This window comes from Setaria italica, chromosome V (genome assembly GCF_000263155.2).
Source record: "Setaria italica strain Yugu1 chromosome V, Setaria_italica_v2.0, whole genome shotgun sequence".
NCBI lineage: Eukaryota > Viridiplantae > Streptophyta > Magnoliopsida > Poales > Poaceae > Setaria > Setaria italica.
Window position 1 is genome coordinate 35,410,867 of NC_028454.1, and position 24,727 is coordinate 35,435,593.

Here is a 24,727-nt window from a genome sequence, read left to right on the forward strand (position 1 = left end):
TTAGATTGGAGGACTCAAATACATAGCATATTCTGCTTGACCTGACACAGTACGTTATTCATCATCAATCGCAGTTGTTATCTAGGGGTAACTTAGCTAGCTGCCTAGTTGCCTAGTCATCGTCATCGTCGTCATCGTCGGCGCCACCGCCGCTGCGGTGGTCATCACTAATCTCGTCGTCGTCGTCGTCGTCATCATCATCAATAAAATGGTCTGTGGCGTAGCCGTCCACGACGCCGAGCATTTTCTCGACCATGGCTTTGGCGAGGTTGGCCCGACTGGCGACCTCGTTGACCTCCTTCCACACAGCCTTCTTCGTCTCGTAATCGTGGGAGATGTGGGCCCAGCAGCCACTCGCCGCGTTCATTAGCCTGTTCGCGCACTCCAAGTAGTTGTAGGGGATCATATTACCGTCGCCGTCGTGCCCCTGGACGCCCGGGTTGTACTCCTGGACCATCTCCCGGCACACCGCGACGGTGTGCGCCACGGCCTCGTAGTCCAGCCGGCAGTACCGGAGGTTGAGCTTCGTGTCCTTGCTCAGCTTCGCGGCGTCGCCGGAGCTGAGCGCGCCGGCGACCTTGGCGCCCGCGACCGCGGCGCCTTCCTGGACGAGGGCCATGGCGACGAGCGCCAGGTCGCGTGGGTGCTTTGCCGACGCGCTGCGCTTGTCCGACCAGAGCGCTATCTCGCAGGAATCCCTGGTGAGCCCAGGCCCGCGGTACTGGTGGTAGCGGTTCGTCACGTTGGCGCACGCGTCGGCCACGACGTCGGCGGCGGAGGCCTTGGCGGCGCCGCCGGTGGCGAGGAAAGCCGCCGCGCAGAGGAGTACCGCGGCGGAGATCGCCGTGGCTGTTGGTGCCGCCATCATGCCGATGCACGTACGTAGCTAGCGTTCTGCAGAGGTATCGATGGACCGATGGGGGTGGCGCAGTGCGTGCAGGTCTATTTATAGTGTCTTTGAGAGAGAGCTCGGCTACGGATTAATGTGAAGCACAAGCAGGGTCACGGCAGGATCGCGATATCCAAATGAAGGATTCACAGGCATTTAGTCTTATACCCGGCCGGCGCAGGCGTATGTACGTGTGCATTAACGGAAGGGACGATGCAAGGGAGGATAGCCGTGGATGCCACGCTTAACATACAGATGGTGATATCCGAAGTCCAAACCGAGGATTCAGGCTTGGGTGCATTAGTGTTACAGAATCTGTCCGGATATGTCACTGAACACCCTGCGGATATAGATCCTCATATATTAGTATAAGAGAGCACGGCTTGTGTGCATGCATGCACGGAGGAGAGATAAGGAGGATGGCCCTCGAGACATATCTTGTCATAGTTGATAGGGTATCCAACTATACATCTTATCCTTTAAAAAAAACAATACACATTAATGCTCAATTGGAGATTCCTTTCGCATTAATTCTTACAAGATGCATTAGGAAAAAAATCCTAGACATTCGGCCATAATTTTGATAGATCTAAAAAAATACCTACCTATGATATTATAAAAATAGTCTAAAGCAACCCATTGTATCTAAATTATCTAGTATTCCATTATAAAATATGCCTATAGTAACCACAAAGCATGTCCCGATATACCACTGAAGATCCCATGGATATTCCCATATTAGTGAGAGAGACGGCTTGGAAGGTCTACATGTGTCCATGCGTGTGCGCGCATGCACGGAGAGAGACAAGGAGTATGGCCCTCGAGATATATTAATTGATGGGGTATCCAACTATACATATTATAAAAAAATATACATCAATTCTCACTATTAATAATTTGAAGTTTTATTTGCAAGAATTCTCACGAGATGGATTAGAAAAAAATCCTAGACATCCGGCCATAATTTTGATAGATCTAATCATTATAGCTATTAAATTTATTGTGTTTTTTTAAAAAATATCCTCGCATGATATTATAAAATAGTTTAAAATAATTCAAGAAATGTGCATTTAAATTACCCATATCTTCCATTATGAAAATAACCTATAGTATGATTTCCTAATCTTCATCTCATTTACTCACTTGTGCCATTATAAAAAATTTAAAATAATCCTCTAAATTTGTATGTAAATATTCAGATACCTTATTATTAAAAATGACCTAAAGAAACTTCTAAATATGAATCTAAATTACTATATGTGTCACTATAAAAAATTCCAAAGTACAACAATATAACTATATAATTCTAAATTACCTATTTCTGTCCTTGTTATAAAAAAATTACCAACTTAAGGTATACTCCATCTATCCCAAATTATAAGAGGTAGCAATAAGGTACTTTTAAACACAAATTCAATTTATATTATTTTTGTAAAAAGGTTATCATTATGCAAGAGGACAAAAGTAATATGTCACCGTTGGCCACTTCACAATGACCCTCGGCAATAACTTTAACTCTGGTACTCACTATGCGACATCATAAATCTCCCTTGTAGCTTTGAATGACTACATGTTGACAAATGAAGCTCTCATCATAGTAACACCTCATCAATCTTTTTCGATAGATGACACAAATTGGTAGTTGGTGTTTTTATTTATCTACATGTAATAAAAACAGCTAAAAGATCGAAAGATCGGTTCATCTAGTTGTGTCATCAACAACTTCAAATCCCTACCGCAGAAAGACTACAATCGGCAGGTTGCCAATGGTAGTATCTCACTTCTTGATTCTTGTAGTCGTGATAACTCTGTCAATGAAATGGCGGCGGACAAGTTGCCCAATTATTGCAAAGATTTTGCGGTGCCTGTTCAAGTCAGAGTATGTTCAAGTCAGAGTAGCAAATGGTTCTATTCTCACTTATTCATGAGCTAGATTGTAAAGTTTGGATCAATTGGCATTTTTTTCACTATATCACTCATGATTTTTACCGCTCGAGTGTTATGACATGATAGCAGGTATGGATTTTTTTTTTTTGATAAAGGGCACAGTAGGTATGGATTGACTTGGGCTTCATACATAGCCCTATGAGAGTACATTGGAAAAAAGTATACGTGGCTGCAGTTTTCGTGGAATGAATCCTTTGGACTTATGCAGGGGCGGATCCAAAGTAGAGCGAGTGAAGGCATAGGCCGCCCCTCAAATTCTAGATTTGCACTGTATTTGAGCACTAGTAGCAAGCATTGTAGGCTGCCACTCAACTTTTGTGCTAGGTCCATCCCTGACCCATGGATGAATACACGTAGGAGATCAGCACATCAGCTTCCACTAATAGTGAAGACAAGCAATTAAACCAAGTACATTACAGGAAATGTTTTGTTCCTGTGCGGGAGCCCAAAAGACAATAGAACTTGCCGTCCATGGCTGACTTTTGCAGTTTGCTTGATACACTTGCCTCTGCCCTGTCGAGTTCTTGTTCCGGAAAGAAGTCGTCTTTACTGGTGAGACCGACGACTTAGACATGGGACACCAATGAAAAACTCTGTCTGATAGAATTTCTATGTTCTTCCTAGTAATCACTACTAAAATATTAGGCAACAGTATGTATTATCTGGAATGAGCAAAGATAAGACGAAACCTATTACGGTATTACCTACATTGATTACTTTTAGCTTGTGAGTTGTGACAGTCTATCACGTCGACCAAACCAACAAAGGCAGGCAAAAGAAATGCCCCACACATGATTAATCAAATATTCTAGGAGAGATGACATGCATGCTTTGTAAATCCATCAAATCAAACATTCTAGAACAACTGAGAAAAACTAGAAAAAAACGTTCCACTAAATTCAAGACATACTGCATCATTAACCTACAGTAGTATAGAGACTTAATTTCAACTCCCGGTTAATCATGCCATGTGCGCTTGCTTTAGTTTGAGGCCATACTGAAATACATACAGATTTAATTTGCTTGTATCAAATCGCACAGAACGGGGAAGAATATATACATACGGTAGATTTGAATTAGCAAAATAATGAATTCAGAGAAGGCTTGTCGATTGAAAACCTTATCCCTCTAGAAATGATGGAAACTGTGTGCATGGGACTTTGTTACAGCATCGATGTCCTTACAAACAACGTAGTTACACAGGTAAGAGAACTAGCATAGTAGCATGAAAGGAATGGCAAGCAGAAGCCAAACACATCTGAATCTGTTGGACTGGGTTTTATTTTTCTGGAAGAAACTCTTGCCACCAGTACCGAGCTCACATTGCACTATTTTGGTGATCTAATTCTGCTCGTAGCTTATGTTCTAGCGGTTCAATTGACACAAGGGTTGCAGAATATTTGGGGAGAGATTGACCAATCCTAGTCACTCGTGGTCGGCAGTAAAGCACTAGTACTAGCAAGCAAAGTTACACTTGCATAGGACACTCCAAGCCTTCGCTCTTAAACATTAATCGTCAAGCATCTATAATAAAAAGACAGGGACACACAAATGTAAGTGATCAAGTCTATATATAATCGTCACAAGTCACAACCATCACACACCTTCCAGAATGGAGAACAGATCTCATCACAAGCATGCATTGTTCTCAGCCTTTACGTCTCCACCAGATTATGTCCGTCCTCCTCAGCCTCCATTCTCCATGCAGACTCCTCCAGATCTCAAGGAGTAACTCCCTCTCCAGTGCCGTTCACCATGCCCAGATTGCCACCGCCGGCAGCGACGACGGCTCCTCCAGCTCCAGTGCCATTCACCATGCCCAGACTGCCTCCGCCGGAAGCGATGGCCACACCCACGTCTGAAAGAATTCAGCAATGAAACACAGGAAACAAGGCAAGTCAGGCAAACAATCACCGCAGAGAAGAAAACACATGGACTACTGGACTAGGTAGGCGTATGCATACAAGGAGAATTGAACATGGCAGATCAGGCTAATGACCTTTGCAAGAAACACACGAACCAGCAGGCGTTATAGATGATGAGATAGAAAGAGGAGGAGGACAACTCACCGTCACCGTCACCATTGGAGGAGTGCCGCCCGCAGTGACCGGGGTTCTTGCAGCTGAACCTGCAACTGGGTTTGTTGAAGCATTCCCAGTGGCAGGCTACCTTGTCCTTGGGACGGCTAGGGTCGTTCTTGCAGGCGTTGTAGCAGTCAGCAGAAGCAGCACACGAAGTCGCCGGCCACTCCCTGGATGAGGAGGAAGGAGACCAGCGTCACCACCACCAGGGCCCTCAGCGCCGTCGCGTTGCCGGCCGCCATCGTGCGCAGCGCAGGCTCACCGATCGAGTGGTTGTTTTGCTCGGATGGGTGGGTGATCGAGAGGGGTTTGGCACTTTGGCTGGCCGCTTGGGTGTGTGCAGCTGCTCTGGGTGCGCGTCCCAATTTATAGGCCGGCGAGGCTCGCCCTGTTCTTCTCAACTATGCATCGGTGCTCGTCCGATCTCCGATCAACGGCACATAGGTGAGATGCTTCGAGACGAAGCACTACGATTTCCATCAGCTGGGGTCACGAAAGCTGCGTGTAACTGAAAAACATATCAGGAACACTAGCACCTGCAATTTTAGTAGCCCGGGTTGGTGTTATCATGTCAGGTCAGAAACTAGCGCCTGGTATTATCAAACCAGAGTAGTAGTGGCATTGCACTGTGCCAAGTCAGAAGTCAGAACTCATCGCAAAATAGGATAAATTTCTGATTGATTTTTGTACCTCTTTTCACTCAGGTTTTGGTAGCGGTCTCTTGTTGATGTGTCAAAGCCTCATCGGTTAAACAAAAAGTGGTTGGAAACGACTTAGAAAAATAATCTGTTGCTAACTAGTTACTCTTAATAGAAGAGAAAAGGGGAAAGAAAAAGAGAGAAGGTAAGGATTGTGCAGAGAAAAAATACAGGCTGGCAAGGCTGACACAATTAATTTGAATTAGGGATTACTGGTGTGCACGAATAATCGATAAATGGCTCATGTGACAAGTTGAGATGAAGTAATACGATTTCAACTGGCCATAACTCATAACTTGCAAGTAATCAACTCACATGAAAAGGGCGTGTAACTGAAGAAAAAGATCAAGAGCACTCGCTTTTAGCAGTTTTAGTAGCCGTCAGGTTGGTGTATCCTTGGCTGTAGTTTCGGTGGATTGAGTGCCTTTGGACACATGGATGAGTACATAGGAGATAAGCACATCAGCTTCCACTAGTAGTGTAAGACTAGCAATTAAACCGAGTACATTAAATGAAATATTTTGTTCCTGTGCAGCCCAAAAGACAATAGAACAATAGAACTTACTGTCCATGGCTAACTTCTGCTGTTTGCTTGCCCCTGCCTTGTTGAGTTCTTGTTCAGGAAAGGGGCTTTATTTTGGTGAGACAATGGAAGACCAATGAAAAACTTTGTCTGGCAAATAATGCATGTAGTAACTAGTAATCTGCAATGAGCATACATAAGATGTAATCTACTTCCTCCGTATCAAATTACAATTCGTTTTGACTTTTCTAGATATATCACTTTTGCTATGCACCTAAATATAGGTATATGTTATGTAGAAAAGCCAAAACGAATTGTAATTTGGAACAGAGGGAGTATTATGGAATTACCTATATTAATTTTCACCACCGAAAACTACATACTGACCAGTTGATTACTGCTAGCTAGTGCAAGTCTATTACATCGATCAGACCAATAGATTTGCCCCTATCAGAGTTTGCAGAAGGGGGTAGAAAATATATTAAATTCAGAGAAGGCTTTTTGAATAAAAACTTCATCCCTCTTGAAATTATGGAAACTATGTAGATGAGACTTTGTTACATCATCGATGTCCCTACAAACAACATATGCAAGGACATGTACTACTGCACTAGCATGAAAGAATGGCAGGCAGAAGCCAAGAACACATCTGAATCTGTCGGACCGGGTCTTCTTTACTGGAGGAGACTCTGCCACCAGTACCGAGCTCATGTTGCCCCGATACTTTTTTGTAGTCTAGTTATGCTGCTAGTTTGTGTTGTAGCAGTTGGATTGACATATGGATTGCGGAGTATATGCGTGCTGATTGACGGGTTCTAGTCACCCATGATCAGCAGTAAAACACTACCAACAAGCAAAGTTGAAAATGCAGAGGACACTCCGGGCCTTTTCTCTAAAACTATAGTCAAGCATGACACACAAATTTAAGTCATCAAGTTCATATATAAGGGAAGCATGGCATACATATTGATCAAATATCATATTGCAAGGAATGGATCCATAACTTGTAACGATGAATTGTATTATCTTCCAGAGTAGGAACGATCTTTGTCGCAACAACCAATTTTGTTTGTCCTGTTGATCCTAGAGCAAAATGCAGAACGAAGGGGACACTAGATTAGTCAAAGTTTTGTGTATTTCTAGTAATGTTTGTTTCTTCAGGGTTGATGGGCGGTTGATGGCTTTCTAGTTATCTAGTTCCAGCTCTTCCCTTAGCACTTTATCTTTTTTTTTTTCCTATTGTGATACGCTTTCGATTTGTACTCAAAGCTAAAAACTTAACTTTTCTCCGTTTGATCGGCAACTCATGCCAACCTATTAGAAAGAAAAGAAAACCAGATCAATTCAACTCAATTATATATCATCCCATAACATCAAACAACCAAAAACTTTTTTCTGCAAAATATAGTACAGGAGCATACAAGGTAATAGCATAGTCGTTAGTTTTTGACAACAGATACGGTGATAACGCGCCGACCATCTTCCCAGCAAAACAAAAGTAGGACTCTATTTTGACTTTTCTAGATACTCCTTCTGTCCTAAATTACTATTTATTTTGGCTTATCTATTTGCTATGCACCTAGATATATATTATGTCTAGACGTAGCAAAAGCTATGTACCTCGAAAAGTCAAAACGAACGGTAATTTGGGGTAGATGGAGTACATAACTTTTGCTATGTACCTAGACATAGTATATATTTATGTGTGTATCAAAAGATATATATTTAGAAAAGCTAAAACGAACACTAATTTGGAACTAATTTGGAACGGAAGGAGTATGAACTAATAATGAGTAGCACACGCTCAGCTAAAAAAAATATGGGCAATGATAAGTTCAACTCCCAGTCGCCTAGTCGGCTAGTCCTAGCCATCGCACAATCAGGACAGGTGCTGATTATCTGTAGAGCCGCATAGGGACGCATTGCCATCGAGCGACAATCCAACGCACGACAGCCCTCACCTGAAAACGATCGGACGGCCCAGATAGGAGCCCGCTGCTTAGGAGTGAAGAACCGCTTACCTTGGTGGAACCGCTGCCCGGTGTCATCGCCCGGGCCCACCTATCAGCGTCACATTACTCCGGCGTTTGAACACCCCACCTCGACAAAGCAAGCCGATCGACGAGCACTTCCTGCCACTCTCACCGTACAGGCCAAAAAGGTGATCAAGCGAATTCGCGGCGGCAAATCAGCACGGAGTATTTCTCGGCGGAGGCGGCCACTCTCACCGTACAGTCGGGAGCTCGGGAACCCTCGGACCTTCTAGATTCCCTCAAACCCTAGCCTAAACCCTAGCATTTCTCGCCCAATTGGCTAAACCCCACCCATCCCATTCCCACCCATGGCGGAGGCGGAGAAGGCGGGCGGGGAGGCGGAAGCGGAGTACGAGAGCGACCTCGATGACGCGCCCCTCCCCGCGGCGAGGCGTCGCGCGGCGGCGAGCGACGATGAGGAGGAGGACGAGGACGAGGGCGGCGGCGGGAGCGGTTCGCCGCCGCCGCCGTCAACGGTGTTCGACTCCGAGTCCGACCCCGACAGGCAGGGCGCGGCGGAGTTGTACGACGACGGCGACGAGGGGATTTACGGCACCGAGGAGGAGGAATGCGGGGACGTGTTCGAGGAGCGCGAGGCGGGAGGTGTTGGCGGCGGAGGCGGAGGAGAGGTCGAATTGGTGGCCGGTGAGGTGGATGTGGCGCCGGAGGACGAAGGAAAGTACGAGGAGGAGGGATTGGCGGTGGAAGGAGAGGAGGAGGAATCGGCGGTGGAAGGAGAAGAGGAGGAAATGAAGGAGGAGGAGGATGCAGCCTACGCCGTGCCGACGGCAGGCGCCTTCTACCAGCACGACACTCGCTTCCGGGGCCAGGAAGACGGCATCCGCGGGCACCAAAGGTTCTAAATTTCGCGTCCTTGGCTCGTCGCTTCTTCTTCTTCCCTTGTTTATCTGAGCAGTAGACCGAATGTTAGTCGGAATTTTTAAGAGGTTTTGATGCTGCTGCTATTTTCAAATTGAACCTGTCGTGTGTAAAATTGCGATGGTATATTACTGGAAGCACTGCATGCTCTATAGTGCGAATTATTCACTCATGGGGAGGAGACTGTCGAATAAGTTGGCGCTGTTAGAAAAAATATATTCTCTAGCATGTATAGCTGGAAAAGGCAGATTGCAAAGATCGCTTCGCTGGTTGCACAAGAGTTTTCAACAGAAAAATTGGCATTTAGTTGCATTAGTTATTCATCGTTGCCAATGCTCAGAAACTACAGACCATATCTTGTAGCTTCCTAATATATCCATGTCACTGATTCAGGCAAATTTTTGGTGGCCAAAAGATATGGAATCCTAAAGAGGAGGCGGCATGGGTGCATGATCGGTTTAATGAGATAAATCTCCATGATAATACCAAGAGTGAGTATCTTGACAGTGTGGGTATCATGCAGAGTGTTGACAATGGTTATTTTGAAGGAACCAGATCCTACAGTGATACCAAGAGCTTTGACAATGTTCAGACACAACCTCATTCATATTGTGGCAATGTTAAAGGCTACAGTGAAAAGCAAAACGTGTACAGAGAAAAAGGATCCAGAACCTACCAATCTCATCAGACGACTAGGTAAGTGGAGTTCCATTTCTCCTCTCCTTTTGTGCTCTGTGAAAGATAATGCTAGCTTGATTAGCACTAACAGTGTTGCTGCCTATGTTTCAGCAAATCATATTCCAGATCAGAGAATGCAGAGGTTTCATCAAATGCAGATATGAGACAGCACTCCTCTCAGACTCTAAGTTTGCAGCATGAAAAAACCCTTCCTTGTAATCAAACCTTTAGATCAAACACAAGTTCAGCTCCACCACCCTTCTACTCTTCTAGATCATCCCATCAAGAATTCCCTTTTTTTCAAAGAGAGAAAGCACGGCGCATAACATTCAATAAACTCTTCTCATCAGCTGTCCATAAAGCAAGTTTGCAGCATGAACAAACCCTTCCTTGCAATCAATCCTTTATTCAAAGAGAGAAAGCACGACGTGTAACATTCAATAAATTGTTCTCGTCAGCTGTGCATAAGGCACATAATTCTCTGACACCACAGTCCCATCCCGTTTTCAGAAGGAAGGCCTTTGTTCCATCTGCATCTCCTGAGCATGGAACCGCTGTTGATTCTCACCGCATAGTTCCTATCGACACCATGCCATGCTCTGCTTTGCATCCTATATCAACATCACATAAATATAGCAAAAATTCAGAATTCTGGGATCAAGTTAGAGATGTAAACGTTGCTGAGACTACCAGACCTTGTACTGAACCCCAGATTGCAGTTTGTCAGCAAAGGTCAGTTCAACCACCAATTGTACCCACACCAAGGGCATCTGCTCAGATATTTGTTCAGAAAGATACCAGTACCAGCAAAATTCAATCTCATCCACAAACAACACTGATAAGTTCATCTGATGATGGCGAGGCCACCGCACCCCCTGAAACAAGCAGTTCTGTAGTGCTATCGGAAGTAACAGTGCAAGATGATATGAAGGGAGCAGAGAGGACCTGTTTTTTCGATGGTGGCAGCCTTTTTGTTGGTGATATGGAAGCAAGAAGCTCTACCCAATATGAACCAGGTTCCACTAGCACTCCAACAAAATTGCCAGGTTTGTGTACCATTTTGCTATACATAAGGATCTATGCATGTCATAAGAGAAAACTGTCAAGTAATCAAACCATTTGAAAGACCTTTATTCTTGCATGGTGTGGAATGGATACTTTCACTCAATTGAGTCAAAGTGGAAATGATATTTGGTTTGTTTTTCCTCTTTGTTACTCCAGTGCATATCAACCGAGTAACTGATTTTAACCATTTCAGGATGAGTTTGATAGGTTATTCATTTTTTAAAAAAAATCGCCAAGTTTATACCCCTACCTTAGCTGTTGGAAAAACTTTATTATTGCTCATTGATGGTAATTCTGAAATAAGGATTGGGCCTAGCTATCATGTGATTCATACTTGTGCTCTTACTTAAAGCTCTAGGTTTGTATTATGTTTACCATATGGGGGATTGTCTCATTTTCTTCACATTCCTTTGCCATGCAGTTTTGTTTTATTTTACCCCTACCATCCTTTTTTTCCAATTGCACTTGTGCATTTCAAGCTGTAGTCCTGCTGCGAACACCATAGGCTAACATTTTACTGCATTTACACTGTAGTTATGCTGTTCAGTGGCTTGCATCCTATGGGGCCTGGTTTCCCCTCTGTTTCTATGATTCTGCCGGGATTTGTGGGTCAACAACGTGATGGCGATTCGGAAATGGGACCAATGACCTGGTATGCAGTAGTTAAATTTCCCTAAATCTTATGAAAGAACTATGCCTTAACTCTTCTGATTGATAATTTTAATCTGTATGCCTCCTTTTGAAATTTGCCACTTTTTTCCTTAACAGCTTGAGTTTAGTGGTGCACTTAACCTTAATTCTTCTGATTTATAGTTTTAATCTGTGTACTTCCTTTTGAAATTTTATTATTTTTTTTCTTAACAGCTTGAATTATTGATCAATTCTTGTTGGTATTTTGTTTAGTGGTGCAATCAACTGGAAGAAAACTTGATAACTGTCTGTTTGATGGCCAAATTAACTCCAAGCTGCAGTGTATTTCAATCTGGCTTGTTTTGATTCTGACACTTCACAGATAACCAGCACTACTACTTAGATGTGGCATTGATTAAAACTGGATTGTGCTCTCCTATTTCGTATATGTTCATAAACTTACATCTGATCCCTATTTTTGGTTTATTTTTAATGAAAGTAGGTTGCCAATATTGACTGGTGCTACTGGGGTTCAGGAAGGAACAAGCTGTCCACCTAATTTTGGCAGTAATTGTCTCAAACTTGCATCTTCATTAGCATCGCCAAGGTAAATCAAACTCATCGATATCATGCCTTGTATTACAGATTTAGATACCATACTCTCATTTCTTGGTACATATTCAAAGCGAGTATTTATGACCAGATGTATTATGTGATATTTTAACCACAGTTCCAATGGCAGCTAGAGTTTATCCTCTGAAATCTGAACATAATACTGCTAAGGATCCAGGTTCCTTCATTAGGTTGATGTTAAATGTATAATTTTTTTAGAACTATCAGCATACAGATTGTTCAATCACCTTAGTCTCAGAGCTCAGATTTTCTAATTTGGCTATTTTGTTCAATAGTTGCTGGTAATAACACTGAAGATTCTGTTTCTCTAGCTGTGTGTTCCCAATCTTTATCCTGCCAGTCTGTTTTGGTCATGTTTCTCCATCTATGCACTGCCTGCCAATTACATTACAACATGCTTGCTAAAATGCACTGTACCTTTTCTGTTCTGAATGATATGAGTCAGCAAAACAAGAACGAATGCCTATTAACTGAAGTTCATTTCTTTTCCATTCAGAGACCATGGTGCAACTAATGATCCTATTTCATTGACTTCCCAAGAAATACCATATCCAACCAACTAATGTGTTTTTTTCTGTTTTCTTTTCTTTTGTGTTCAACTGGCTATTCTTCTGATATTAGTCATGAACCTGTTCATCATCGTAACAGAAGTCGCAGGCAAGTTCAAAAACTTTGAAATTTATTAGGTCTATGACCCATGTGCTAACACCAAGTGCAAAGACTGACATGACTTACAATTTCAGATACTCGGAGATGAGCTTTGCCTTGTGAAAAGTTGACAGTTGAAGTGGATTCACTAAACCAGCTTTGAGTCTGTAGAATTTGCATGATCTATTGCCATTTTGCTGGACAGCTCAGATCTTTCTCAAGACCAACTCCCCGGATTCTTATAGAACTACAGATTTTTCTCTTTTGTTTTCTTCACCTAGCAGGTAACGCACACGTGTTTTCTGCTCGTGAGTTGCATCCCATATTGTTCTTTGCATTTCCGTTAAAATGCTTACAAGTGAAGTGTCGATAGCTGTGCCTGTTCCCTACTTCGGAGGCTCTGGAATTGACAATAAGCTAAAGTTAGTAGTTATCAACAGTGAAATATTGCTATTTAGAATTTTCCTTTTCATAAGTTGAGAATGTGATTTAATCTAGGAATTTTAGCAGGTCTATGTGAACAGTCTCAGAATATGGTTTTTATTTTATTTTATTTTATTTGGGAAAAAATAGGAAGCTTTATTTCTTGGTTGTGTAGGCCATCACATAGTTCCCAAACTTGCTTCGGTTAAATTTTCGCTAGAAAAGCAAACTACCGTTGATACATTCCGAAAATATACGCATTGGGATCCTCCCAGTCATAGAGAACGTTGCATCTTTTGCAGGTTTGACTAACTGCTGTGGTCATCTGCATGAATTGGACCATTCTATGGGGTTGCAGTATCCCACTCTTAGGTGAGAACTCGTGATATCCAATACGCCATCCGTTTCTACCGTTGCTCACAAGCATAATACTGGTTATTACTTCATTTCCCTGCAGGTCTCTCATCATGAGAAGAACCTGAGGTGGCGGTTACTGACGCTAACTCTTGTTCAGCTCTGCCTCTGATTTCGTCTTCTGCAGTAGCTTCCTGCTGGGTTGCTCGCCTTTTGAAGAAAATGTGCTATGCACGCATTTCACTAAGAACTTGGTTTCATGCTTCTGGTAGCTAGAAACTCGCAGTAGCCAGTCAGGCACGCAGGATAGACTGCTATTCAGTATGGTTCTCTGTTCAGTTACGGCTTGCGAACTGCTGGAACAGCAGGGAAGTTGCTCAGGTGAGCCTGGTGTCAAATTCATGCGACTTGCTGCCCCTGCAAAGAGGGGAGACCTATTGTACTGCTCGGTTTACTTATATGTATGCTTGACATGAATGAAGAAACCACTATTCGAGTCCCGTGAATCTGGCTGGAAATGCATGGGTATTCCTGAGAAATGGGCGAAACCGGGAGTGGGAGCAGGAAGTGCTGGGCGCGCCCACGGCACACTCCAGGCCCCCTTGCTCCAGCATCCATTCGTTTGCCGCCCCACCGGCGAAACATCCTCACGTTGCCGGTTGCCCCCTCTGGCTGGTGGCTAGTATATGGCAAAAGAGCCCACTCGGCCACTCCGACCTGTGAGCTGTCAGCAAGCCGCATCCCATCACCATCAGCATCAGCTACAAGCCATATTCTCCAAACCCCAGGACTGATAGCCAACAACACTAAAGGGGTGTTTGGATAGCAGGTGTTAAATTTTAGCACCTGTCACATCGGATGTTTGGACACTAATTAGGAGTATTAAACATAGTCTAATTACAAAACTAATTGCACAACCCCTAGGCTAAATCGCGAGACAAATCTATTAAGCCTAATTAATCCATCATTAGCGAATGGTTACTGTAGCACCACATGTCATCATGGACTAATTAGGCTTAATAGATTCGTCTCGCGATTTAGCCTAGGGGTTGTGCAATTAGTTTTGTAATTAGGCTATGTTTAATACTCCTAATTAGTGTCCAAACATCCGATGTGACATGTGCTAAAATTTAGCACATGCCTTCCAAACACCCCCTAAGAAATCAGAAATCCATAATCACTCGCATATGCAACAGCTTGGTTCTTGTCCCGAAGGGCCTTGACGTACAGTGACTTTTCCCCAAGCAAATGATGGGCATTCTTAGCAAGAAAGTGCCCACTCTAGCTCACCTCTACCTTCTCATGGTCTCTCTCTTCCTCTAGCAGGCATAAAAGCATAAACGGCACGGGCCTTGGGCTCCCTTGATCTATCAATTGGCACATGACTAGTCACACGTCACCTCTCATTTTGAAGAACTGTACAAACACTACGGCTTTTACCGTTCTTCCCATGAAATGTCTTTGCTCCATCTCTGAAGATGCAAAAGGCATTGCAGGCCAGCCGTCTCATGCATGTTTCCTTGCTACGGGGGTACGGGGTGTTTGGTTCCCTTTGCTTATTTTTAGCAAGTTGCACATCAAATGTTTAGATACTAATTAGAAGTATTAAACGTAGGCTATTTACAAAACCCATTACATAAGTGGAGGCTAAACGACGAGACGAACCTATTAAGCCTAATTAATCCATCAGTAGCAAATGTTTACTGTAGCAACACATTGTCAAATCATGGACTAATTAGGCTTAATAGATTCGTCTCGCCGTGGATTTTGTAAATAGTCTACATTTAATATTCCTAATTAGTATCTAAACATTCGATGTGACGGGTGCTTAACCGAACCAAACCAGGCCGAAGTATCAGCATTGCAATTTGCAGAGGGGCAGGCAGGTCACAAGTGACACGGGGACAGCCAATCCATGCTGGACAAGTGTATGGCATCATGGCCGCTGCCCCCACTGATCCAATAATTCCGTGCCGGGCCCACCGGCCATGTCTGCTCCCCCTTGGCTACCTACCCATGAACCTTTCAGATAGATGGATAGATGGGCGCCCCGTCCTCGAGCATAGAGCAGACAGTTTTCAATCGCGAGAGGCCCCACCACCATATTCCCCTCCGCCACTGTTCACCAAAGGCTGGGAGTGGGAGCGATGGAGATGTCGCGCGTAACTACAAACATTAGGTGTTTGATTACTCATGCCGCTCCTCCTAATTGAGAAATTGGCCCTGAATTCTCAAGCCTTTCAAGATTTGACACCGTGATCCACATATCAATAACTCAGAGTGACCCCATATGTTATTGTGATATGAGTGTCAAATCTTGAAAGGTTTATAAATTGGATATCAAATATCAAAATGTCTCCTAATTGGACAGACATATCCTCTCACATGAAGCTGGTGCGCGTCGCGCTTTCGGCAAGTAAAGGATAAAAAATTGCATGCCTTGTTATAAAGAAGGAAGGGTTTATGATTAAATTGCATCGAAGAAGAACATTAACTACTACTATTGATTAGTCGTGACACTCATCCTAATTGGGGATGGGGTCGCATTCATATCCTGTCATACGAAGTCGAAGCGCACTGCAGTGCACTTTGGGCAATCAAAAGGTGACAGCATTGCACCAAAGATGGTGCGCTTGTGATTATTATTTTAAAGAATGCGTGAAAGAGTTGCGTATGCACTAAGAAGGGAGTGTCTTGCTAGCAAATTGGCAAAAAAAAAATTAGTTGAAGGCGTTACATTCTTGTTGATATTGCCAAAAGCCCAAAAGGTTAAAAGGTCGTCGATCGGTTGCCAAGTCGTGGCCTACCGAGGAGGGCTCCAACCGCTGCTGTGGCATACGTCTCTGAAGGCGACCTACGGGCATTTCATATTCCCCGGCCAAATTTAAGCCTTGTCCTCTCGCCGGCGCGAGCGCAAGCGGATATGGTTTTATATGGTAAATTGTGCCGTCTTACTTGTACGCCTTCTCTCGCTGCTCTGCTAGCGTTGACACGTATTCCCTACCTAATGAGCTAGTGTAGTACTATAGCACACAGGCCATACATGCAAATACTGATCTACATGTCTGTTGATGTGCACCAGTGAAAGGCACGTATGTGGCAACTTGTGACCGCTGACGTCTAACCAGCTGCAGGTTTTTATTTTATCTGTTGCAACTTACTTGAATAATGGCGAAAGGCCAGGCGTTCATTGTTGCATGATTGGGCCTATTATATTGCTAATAACCTTTTCGTTCATCAAGGCATTTTTCTATTAGTATTTGCTGCATCATATATTTTTTTTGTATTATTGTAATTTAGCCCTGCAATGTGTTTCTCGAACGCATAATTATTCCACCAGCGCCAATAAGCTAGCACATTGTCACATGGAGAGCTCGCCATATTGTCTGCTCCTCAACTCAAACCGGAGTTGAAATTTTACTTCTCGGAAGCTGCTCAAGCTTTTGAGTAACACACCACTCCAACCCTCCTGCCTCCTGCTTATATATATATACATCTCCTCCATCTCTTTGAGCCCCCATTTCAACCGGTGCTTTGCATTGGTAGGCCTGCCTCGTGTGTTTGTATCTGCAGAAGCTTCACTGGGCACAGCAGAGAGGAAGGAAGAGCAGGAAGGAGACTAGGGGAGAGAGATGGGGAGGAGGAAGCTGGGGCTTGACAGGGTCCTGGACTGCTTCTCGCTCTCCCTGTGCGCGAACACCTGCGCCTGCGTGCACTCCGTGGAGGAGGAGGAGGACGAGGACGAGGCCGACGAGCGGAGGGCCCTGGTGAGCAGCCAGCTGGAGGAGCTCGTGAAGCTCAGGGACTTGGTCGATGGAGCTGCAAGAACCCTTGCTTTCCATCTGGAGCCCAAGGTAAGCAAGCAATCGCTAGTTTGTCCCTCTCATATAGTAGATGGATAGATCATAGATGCCTGTGCAGAAGAACATGTTGACCTCTGTTTGAGCTGGGTACCTTTGCGTAATTATTGATGTGTATGCTCTCTGTTGCTGCATCTGTGTGTTGCAGACTGTGGAGCTCAAGGTGTCCATGCACTGCTACGGATGCGCCAAGAAAGTCCAGAAGCACATCTCCAAGATGGACGGTATGAGAACTGATCCTTTAATGTTTATCCACTTTTGGGGCTGTGTTCGGAATCCTTTTATAGATCATTATTAGGGGATAAAAGGATGCACGGTTAAGTACGTGTACACTTTCTCACCTTCCGTTCATTATGCGAGTGACTGTCTACGGTAGTGTAAAAGATTAGCAGTACTTCCTTCTGCGAGATGAAGTTATCTTAACTACCGGCCATACTTGCTAACATGAGGAACGGCCAAACATCGTCTCTTTGCTTCATCGTCTCTTCGATGCTTTGTTTGAAGAAAAGGAAGCCATCTCCTCGATGCGTTCATGCATATTCAAGCGTTTCATTTCTTATCAGTGAAGCAAAACACACTGACATGTATTTCTAGAATCTCGAAGTAATCGCCGGCCGAGAAAATGGCACACATCTATAGATAGAGGAGAAGCTGAGCACACATCCTTTTTCCTTTTCCTTTCAATTCGTAGTAGTGGTAGGAATAGCACATGGGCGCGTGTCTCGGGATGGGAGCTGAAGCTGAGCACGGTCTTCAGAGAGGACAAAGTTACAGAGCTCAGGATGGAGCATTCGGAGCAGAGCAGGAGCAGGGACCAGGCACCCGGGTCAAGATCGCCTGACGCAGCAAGAAAAACGCGCCCCGGCGGTTGACCTTTGTGCGCGCCCCGATCATTTTACTACTACAACTTCAGCAATAACAAGAAGAACCGAGACCCGGCGGAGACGATCTCGACCACCCTCCCCTCGTCCCCTCGGACCTCGGCCCCTCCATGCGATGCGCCGCTGCTGTTCCGCGGCGAACAGTGATCGAGCACGGACTGCCTGACAGGCATGCCGGTTGTGCCTGACAGTCATCAGTCACATTGAGCATGCATGTTGCGGTCGGTCGCCAGTGACCATCCGCTGCTCGTGAGTTGGCGTCCTGTCGTTTCGGCTGTGCGGCGCGGGCAGAACCGCGGACACGCGTGCCCCGGCACATGTTTCTACTGTGCACATGTGCGTGCCCGGCTGCCTGGTGCCGGTGGTGCACTGCCTACCTTCTCCGGAAAACTTTGGGAGAGGCAGGCAGTCGGTGGCCAAGATTTGGCGGCTAGTATAAAAGTTCGCGGGGAGCACGAGAGCGCACGGCCTCCGCCACCCAGGCGGCTCGTTGCAACGGAACGGGCACATTTCCGGCTCGTGCTTCGGTTACACTTGTCGGTGCTGTGTGTGCTCAGTGTTCTACCGTCCAGTACGGCAGTACTTACTAGCGTACAGAACTCACCTGCTCCCAAAGGAGAAGCCTGCTTTCTAATTAGTCACGTCAGTTCAATGGTAACAATATTCTAGTAGTAGATTTTCTGGTGCTACGTGTAACAACTCATGACCTAATTACTTTTCCCGTCTTCTTCGTGCGCAGGTGTCACGTGGTTCGAGGTGGATTTGGAGAAGAAGAAGGTGGTGGTGACGGGGGACATCACGCCCTACGAGGTGCTGGAGAGCATCTCCAAGGTGATGAAGTTCGCGGAGCTGTGGGTGGCACCCCAGCAACAACCCCAAGCAGCAAGCCGCGGATAGGTTGTTTTGTAGATGATGGGCTAGATAAAAAAGATGATGGGCTAGATCGATCTCACGTATCGGCATGGCATCAACGCTCACGGCCTCACCTCCATCATGCGTACTTGCGTACTCATTTAACATGTTGCTCTGGGTTTTTATGTAAAGGGCAAATTGGGGAGCGTGTCTGCGTGTGGCTGTGTACAACAAGAGTCAAGAGGCTTTTGCCTGGCCGCCTGTACGCGCGGCCGAGCCAATCGTACGTGCACTCACTCAGTTACCAGAAAGAATTCTCAGGTTTTCATTTCGGGACAGAAAGAGGTTGCCGATACGTGCCCATCAGTCTGCAGCGTGGTGCCTGTGGCAGGTTTTGCTATTATCGGTTGGTTCCGAAACATGTCGATTGACACTCACCAACCACCACGCAAATCGACGGGGCACGGCCACCCCGTCGTCCCGGTCTCTATCAGCGAGCTCACGACACACAATGCGCGACGAGACAGCCCCAGCCAGCCGCCGCACCGCTTGATAGTTTTTTTAGTTTAACCGACGGCCCCGGCCGTCCGGCACACGACGCTTGGAACGAAACGGCAGGCTGCTGCGCCCGCAAACCAAGCCCGACCGCGGGGCTGCGGAGGGGAAGAAGCCCCCGACTGGGCTCGGCTGGCCGCGAGCGTCCGACGGACGACGGACGGGCGGCAGGCAGCACACGACGCGCGCCCTCGTGATGATGGAAAACGGGCGAAGCCACGCGGGATGCCGCGCCGCGAAGAAAAGTGAAGCCCAGCCGCAGCCTTTACGGGCCGTTCGTAGTGGTGCCACGCCACGCGCGATGTTGGGCCCGGCCCACGCGCAAGAAATTGATCGGCCCAGACTAGCGAGATGGGCGCAAGAAATTATATTACACTAGCAAATATACCCGAGACAAAAAAAAAATTCTCCGTACGACTAATCTAATTAATTTAACGCGAACTCATCTTATAATTTTTGATAAGATGAATGGTCAAATTTTTATGGTAAAAATTAACAGCGATAAACATTTTGATACGGAGGTTGTAACCAATTGTCTTCTTGTTGGCCATGGCCGTCGCTACCGAGACTGCGTCACCAACCACCTAGAGTTCTAAAGCATCTTACCATGTGGCTCAGAGCAACAACCTTTTTCTTTGGTGCTGATACCTTTCATTGTTCGGTTCATGAAACCGTAACGCGCCACCATCGATGCCTTCCTGATTACACAGGTGTGGCAGCGAAGTTCACCGTGATACCACGGAATGGTAGGGAAAAGATCAAATCGGTCCATTCGGATGAAAAATTGGATTGGACTGGCAATACCATATTTAAACAATTTTTTTTTTGTTTCCTTGGGCAGAGGTATCGTGCGGCATCCATCGCATCGGCGTCGGCCTCTGTGCTTTCCACGCTCTCGCTGCGCGTGCAGTGCCAATCTTTAAAGCCAGGAGCCGAGGACGGCGGGGACGCAACCAAATCCACACAGCCAGCGGCCCAAAACGGCCACTCCCTCCCCCTCATCCTCTCCACCCGCCCGCTCTCCGTCACAGCCTCACCGCGAGCCGAGCAGCGTCCCTCGGCTTCTCCTCGTCGGGCAGCGCGGCGATGCAGACGCTCCATGCCGCGCCCGCCTCCTTCCTCGCGCCGCCGGCTTCCCATCTCCTTCCCCCAACCGCACCGGCCCTAAGAGGTGAAGTGCCTCTCCCTCGTCGTATCACTCTTGCGGTCTCCCCACCCCACGCAGTAGGTGATACTGAATTACGACTGATCACTCCGTGGTACCTGCAGCAGGGGTTCTATCAGCAGCGGGTCCTGTTCCTGCCGCGGTTTCCAGCCGGTCGCGCGCCTGCTTTCCCTCGTCGCGCCGCGCGAGCCGGCGGCGGCGGTGCTCGAGGGCTGCTGCTTCGTCCGGTGGTAAGCCTCAACGACACCTATCGCACGTGCGTATGTTTCTACTGACTAACGATCCGGAGGAGCTCCTTGTTTTAGCATAGAACCGTAATATCAGTCCTAAGTCCTAACGAACCCTTAAAATCAACTCTGCTCATGTCTGTATGAGTCGGCGTGTCCCAGGGCCACTGTGTATGGTGTTGTCTGTCGATGTGTTGCGTCCCGTACGTGCAAGTTGCAACGTGTGCATGCTGCTCAAAACGTTCTATTTAAATTAAAATAAAAACGTTCTATTTTAATTTAACAGCTGCTGCGACAGCCACCTCTGTGGATGATGCTAAAAAGGATGTGCTTATAGCACTCTCCCAAATCATTGATCCTGATTTCGGTACGGACATCGTCTCGTGTGGGTTTGTGAAGGATTTAGAGATCGGTGATGCATTGGATGAGGTAATTAAAGGAAACTTACATTAACAATTTAGGATTGTGATGGGCGATGAGATTCATGTCTGTTGGAAATGGTGACTTAAGCTTGGGTATGTTTCAGGTCTCATTTCGTCTGGAGCTGACAACTCCCGCATGTCCAATCAAAGACGAGGCAAGTATAGCACCTGTATCTCGTATCTACTTCTCTAAAGAACTATTTGCTAAGTCTTTGTTTTAGAATAATTGCTGGCGACATATTAGCTGTATGTTATGCTTATTGTGCATGGATATATGGATGTGAAAACTTGATTTGTATAAATCTGCTAGTCAAAAGCATTCAGCAATATAAGTAAAGTAATAAATACTTCTTGTGACCACATTACATTATCAGTTCCGACTTCTGAGTTCCAACTAGCCATTTTAAGTAAACCCTACTGGTTTGTGCTGTACAGTTTGAACAAAAGGCAAACGAGGTTGTTGCAGCACTTCCATGGGTCAAGAAGGTAGACGTCACAATGTCTGCACAACCTGCACAGCCGGTATATGGAGGGGAGCTTCCAGAAGGACTACAGAAGATTTCAAACATCATAGCAGTATCAAGCTGCAAGGCAAGCCTTTGTAACTTTGTGCACATCAGAAAATCTCACCATTCCTTTCAGTAAAGAATTTTTATTTCCAGGGAGGAGTTGGAAAATCTACTGTTGCTGTAAATCTAGCATATACACTAGCTGGAATGGGGGCCAGGGTTGGAATCTTTGATGCTGATGTCTTCGGTCCAAGCTTACCAACTATGGTTTCTCCTGAGAACCGATTGCTAGTGATGGTAAACCTCCTGGTTGAACTCCTATGTTAGCATGGAATTTAGTACTTGCACTAATAATGGTAAACAGACTTACCTTTAGAACCCAGAAAGCAGAGCTATCCTTCCGACTGAGTATCTGGGCGTCAAAATGGTGTCTTTTGGATTTGCTGGACAAGGAAGAGCAATCATGCGAGGTCCAATGGTTTCAGGAGTCATTAATCAGTTGCTGACCACTACTGACTGGTATGCAAACGTGCAATGCTGATATGAATTACCTGTCTAAAGGCATAACATGCACATAAAAGATAGGGCATTCTCACCAGGCATAGCCTTCACTAGTTCAGTAATATTCTCAAGAATGTTATTGATTTCCTGGTAATAAATAAGTTGGCTATGTTTTGATTTTGTAAAGGGGCGAGCTTGACTACCTTGTCATTGACATGCCTCCTGGAACAGGCGACATACACTTAACACTCTGTCAGGTGGTACCTACAGCCTATATGTTGTGTAAACCATATGCAGTAATATGAACGATCCTTCAAAGCATTGTGAAATATAACATATCTGTAAATGTCAGGTAGCTCCATTGACTGCAGCTGTTATTGTTACCACGCCTCAGAAGCTAGCTTTCATTGATGTTGCAAAGGGAGTAAGGATGTTCTCTAAGCTGAAGGTGTATAAGTTTGCACAATGTGATGCATTAAAAACCAGAGGTGCTTAATCTTGTATTGACTTGTTTCTGTCTCCTTTTCTGTTCCAAGGTTCCTTGTGTTGCAGTTGTTGAGAACATGTGCTACTTTGATGCTGATGGAAAGCGGTATTACCCATTCGGACAAGGCTCTGGAACTCAGGCAAGACAAGAACATATGAGTTATTTCATAGCATAATTCACTTGAATAGTTGTTGGATTGCTTTTAAAATGCAAACACTGTTTCAGGTTGTGCAGCAGTTTGGAATACCTAACCTCTTCGATTTGCCAATACGGCCAACTGTAAGTTCAATCCTAGCTACTTACAGTTGACTAGATAAGAGAGTAGAAATCACAGTTTTGGTGATGTTTACAGCTTTCAGCTTCTGGAGATACTGGAATTCCTGAAGTAGTGGCTGATCCCCAAGGAGATGTTGCTAAGACATTTCAAAATCTTGGAGTTTGTGTTGTTCAACAATGTGCTAAAATTAGGCAACAAGGTAAGTTAAAAGCTTGCAATCTAGCAGTTGGAAAAGTAGTTCAGGGAAGTAGAAAGTTGCAAAATTGGCACACAAAAAAAGATACCAAATTAATGGTGCAAATCTTTTTCCGCATACATATGAAGAAAAGAGACATACTTATTATTTAATGCTGTGTTAAAATTGTTATTTTTTCTGTTTTCAGTCTCAACAGCAGTGTCCTATGATAGATCAATTAGAGCAATCAGAGTGAAAGTGCCAGATTCAGATGAAGAGTTCTTGTTGCATCCAGCAACAGTCAGACGGAATGACCGATCTGCTCAAAGCGTGGTATGTATCTGCTTTCCATCATTCGATATGTGGGATATATATGACTCTAACAATAGTTCTTAATCCTTCCAATTAAAAGCATCTTGACATATTCAGATCATAAGTTACTTCTAAGTTTGATCATAGGCCACCGTCATCAGAGTTCCAAATGCATGGTATTTATATTTTTCAAATATGAGAATGTACATGGAGTGCGGTGGTTGGGTACTGGGTCACACACACACACACACACACAAAACAAAGGCCCCTCGAGATACACTATCTTTAAGAGTTACAGGTGCTGCAGGCGACGTCCTGTTCAGCCAGCTTTCTGGCCTTTTTCTCACCCTGCAGATCGAGGATCCCCTCTTAATGCGATGCCTCGGGGGATGTCTTTCCCCCAGGATCAAGTTTCTTTCTTCTAATTTGTTTTTCAAATATGCAGTCATGCATGGATTTATATTTCAGAAACAGATTTGCTGCAACTTTGCTTTTCTTGTTTACAAACTACAAAGTCCTTTTCTACAGGATGAGTGGACAGGAGAGCAGAAAATTCAGTACGACGACGTACCAGACGACATTGAGCCTGAAGAGATTAGGCCGATGGGAAACTACGCTGTTTCTATAACTTGGCCCGATGGATTTAGTCAGGTAACATGACAAAATGGATTTACTTCATCTTAAGTATTGTCATATTTGGAGCATATGAAAGCATCTGAAAAATGGATGCATAGATCTAAAATGCATATGCGTCTGATGCTTTGCAGATAGCACCTTACGACCAATTGGAAATGCTTGAGCGGTTAGTGGATGCTCCTCGTGCAGCAACACCTGCAGTGGCCTCATGATACAGTGGAAGCCGTGTTCAGTTCTCAGGGGGACAAGAAAAACAGGCTTTCGTTGCAACTAGCTTCTCAGATAATTCATAGGTCTACAGTGAATTTTGAATGCTGGTCACGTTGTAGAACCAGTACGATAGGGGGCGTTTGGATGCCACGGGCTAAACTTTAGCCCTGTCACATC

The 24,727-nt window shown here is 45.1% G+C and overlaps 3 protein-coding genes and 1 long non-coding RNA gene across 6 annotated transcripts; 3 read left to right on the top strand and 1 right to left on the bottom strand.

Annotated features, from left to right (window-relative positions):
• Window positions 1–4,390: 4,390 nt before the first annotated feature.
• Window positions 4,391–5,238, bottom strand: LOC101768967. The gene is made up of 2 exons (XR_215274.2): window positions 4,906–5,238; window positions 4,391–4,694 (listed from the first exon to the last, which is right to left on the bottom strand). It is a non-coding gene; the product is annotated as an uncharacterized LOC101768967 (long non-coding RNA).
• Window positions 5,239–8,320: 3,082 nt separating this feature from the next.
• Window positions 8,321–13,987, top strand: LOC101769234. Of its 2 annotated transcripts, none has more exons than XM_022826488.1 (9): window positions 8,321–9,027; window positions 9,444–9,746; window positions 9,840–10,774; window positions 11,328–11,445; window positions 11,926–12,030; window positions 12,553–12,713; window positions 12,800–12,988; window positions 13,430–13,499; window positions 13,585–13,987. In XM_022826488.1, the coding sequence occupies exons 1-6, from the start codon at window positions 8,480–8,482 to the stop codon at window positions 12,617–12,619; spliced, it is 2,076 nt and encodes a 691-aa protein (XP_022682223.1). In that variant the 5' UTR covers window positions 8,321–8,479; the 3' UTR covers window positions 12,620–12,713; window positions 12,800–12,988; window positions 13,430–13,499; window positions 13,585–13,987. The 2 variants fall into 2 exon arrangements, with proteins under 2 accessions (XP_022682223.1, XP_022682224.1); XM_022826489.1 differs by having other exon boundaries at window positions 8,322–9,027; window positions 12,678–12,713.
• A 2,874-nt stretch (window positions 13,988–16,861) lies between these two features.
• On the top strand, window positions 16,862–19,405 carry LOC101769907 (protein SODIUM POTASSIUM ROOT DEFECTIVE 2). Its single transcript, XM_004969717.3, has 3 exons — window positions 16,862–17,335; window positions 17,490–17,565; window positions 18,962–19,405. Exons 1-3 carry the CDS (start codon window positions 17,114–17,116, stop codon window positions 19,117–19,119), a joined length of 456 nt encoding a protein of 151 aa, XP_004969774.1. The 5' UTR covers window positions 16,862–17,113; the 3' UTR covers window positions 19,120–19,405.
• Window positions 19,406–20,564: 1,159 nt separating this feature from the next.
• On the top strand, window positions 20,565–24,652 carry LOC101770978 (fe-S cluster assembly factor HCF101, chloroplastic). Of its 2 annotated transcripts, none has more exons than XM_012846426.3 (15): window positions 20,565–20,800; window positions 20,899–21,024; window positions 21,308–21,450; window positions 21,548–21,598; window positions 21,879–22,034; window positions 22,106–22,249; window positions 22,329–22,471; window positions 22,641–22,710; window positions 22,806–22,901; window positions 22,990–23,079; window positions 23,166–23,219; window positions 23,293–23,416; window positions 23,601–23,725; window positions 24,233–24,355; window positions 24,472–24,652. In XM_012846426.3, exons 1-15 carry the CDS (start codon window positions 20,716–20,718, stop codon window positions 24,550–24,552), a joined length of 1,611 nt encoding a protein of 536 aa, XP_012701880.1. In that variant the 5' UTR covers window positions 20,565–20,715; the 3' UTR covers window positions 24,553–24,652. The 2 variants fall into 2 exon arrangements, with proteins under 2 accessions (XP_012701880.1, XP_004969777.1); XM_004969720.3 differs by having other exon boundaries at window positions 20,566–20,800; window positions 20,902–21,024.
• The last annotated feature ends 75 nt before the right edge of the window (window positions 24,653–24,727 follow it).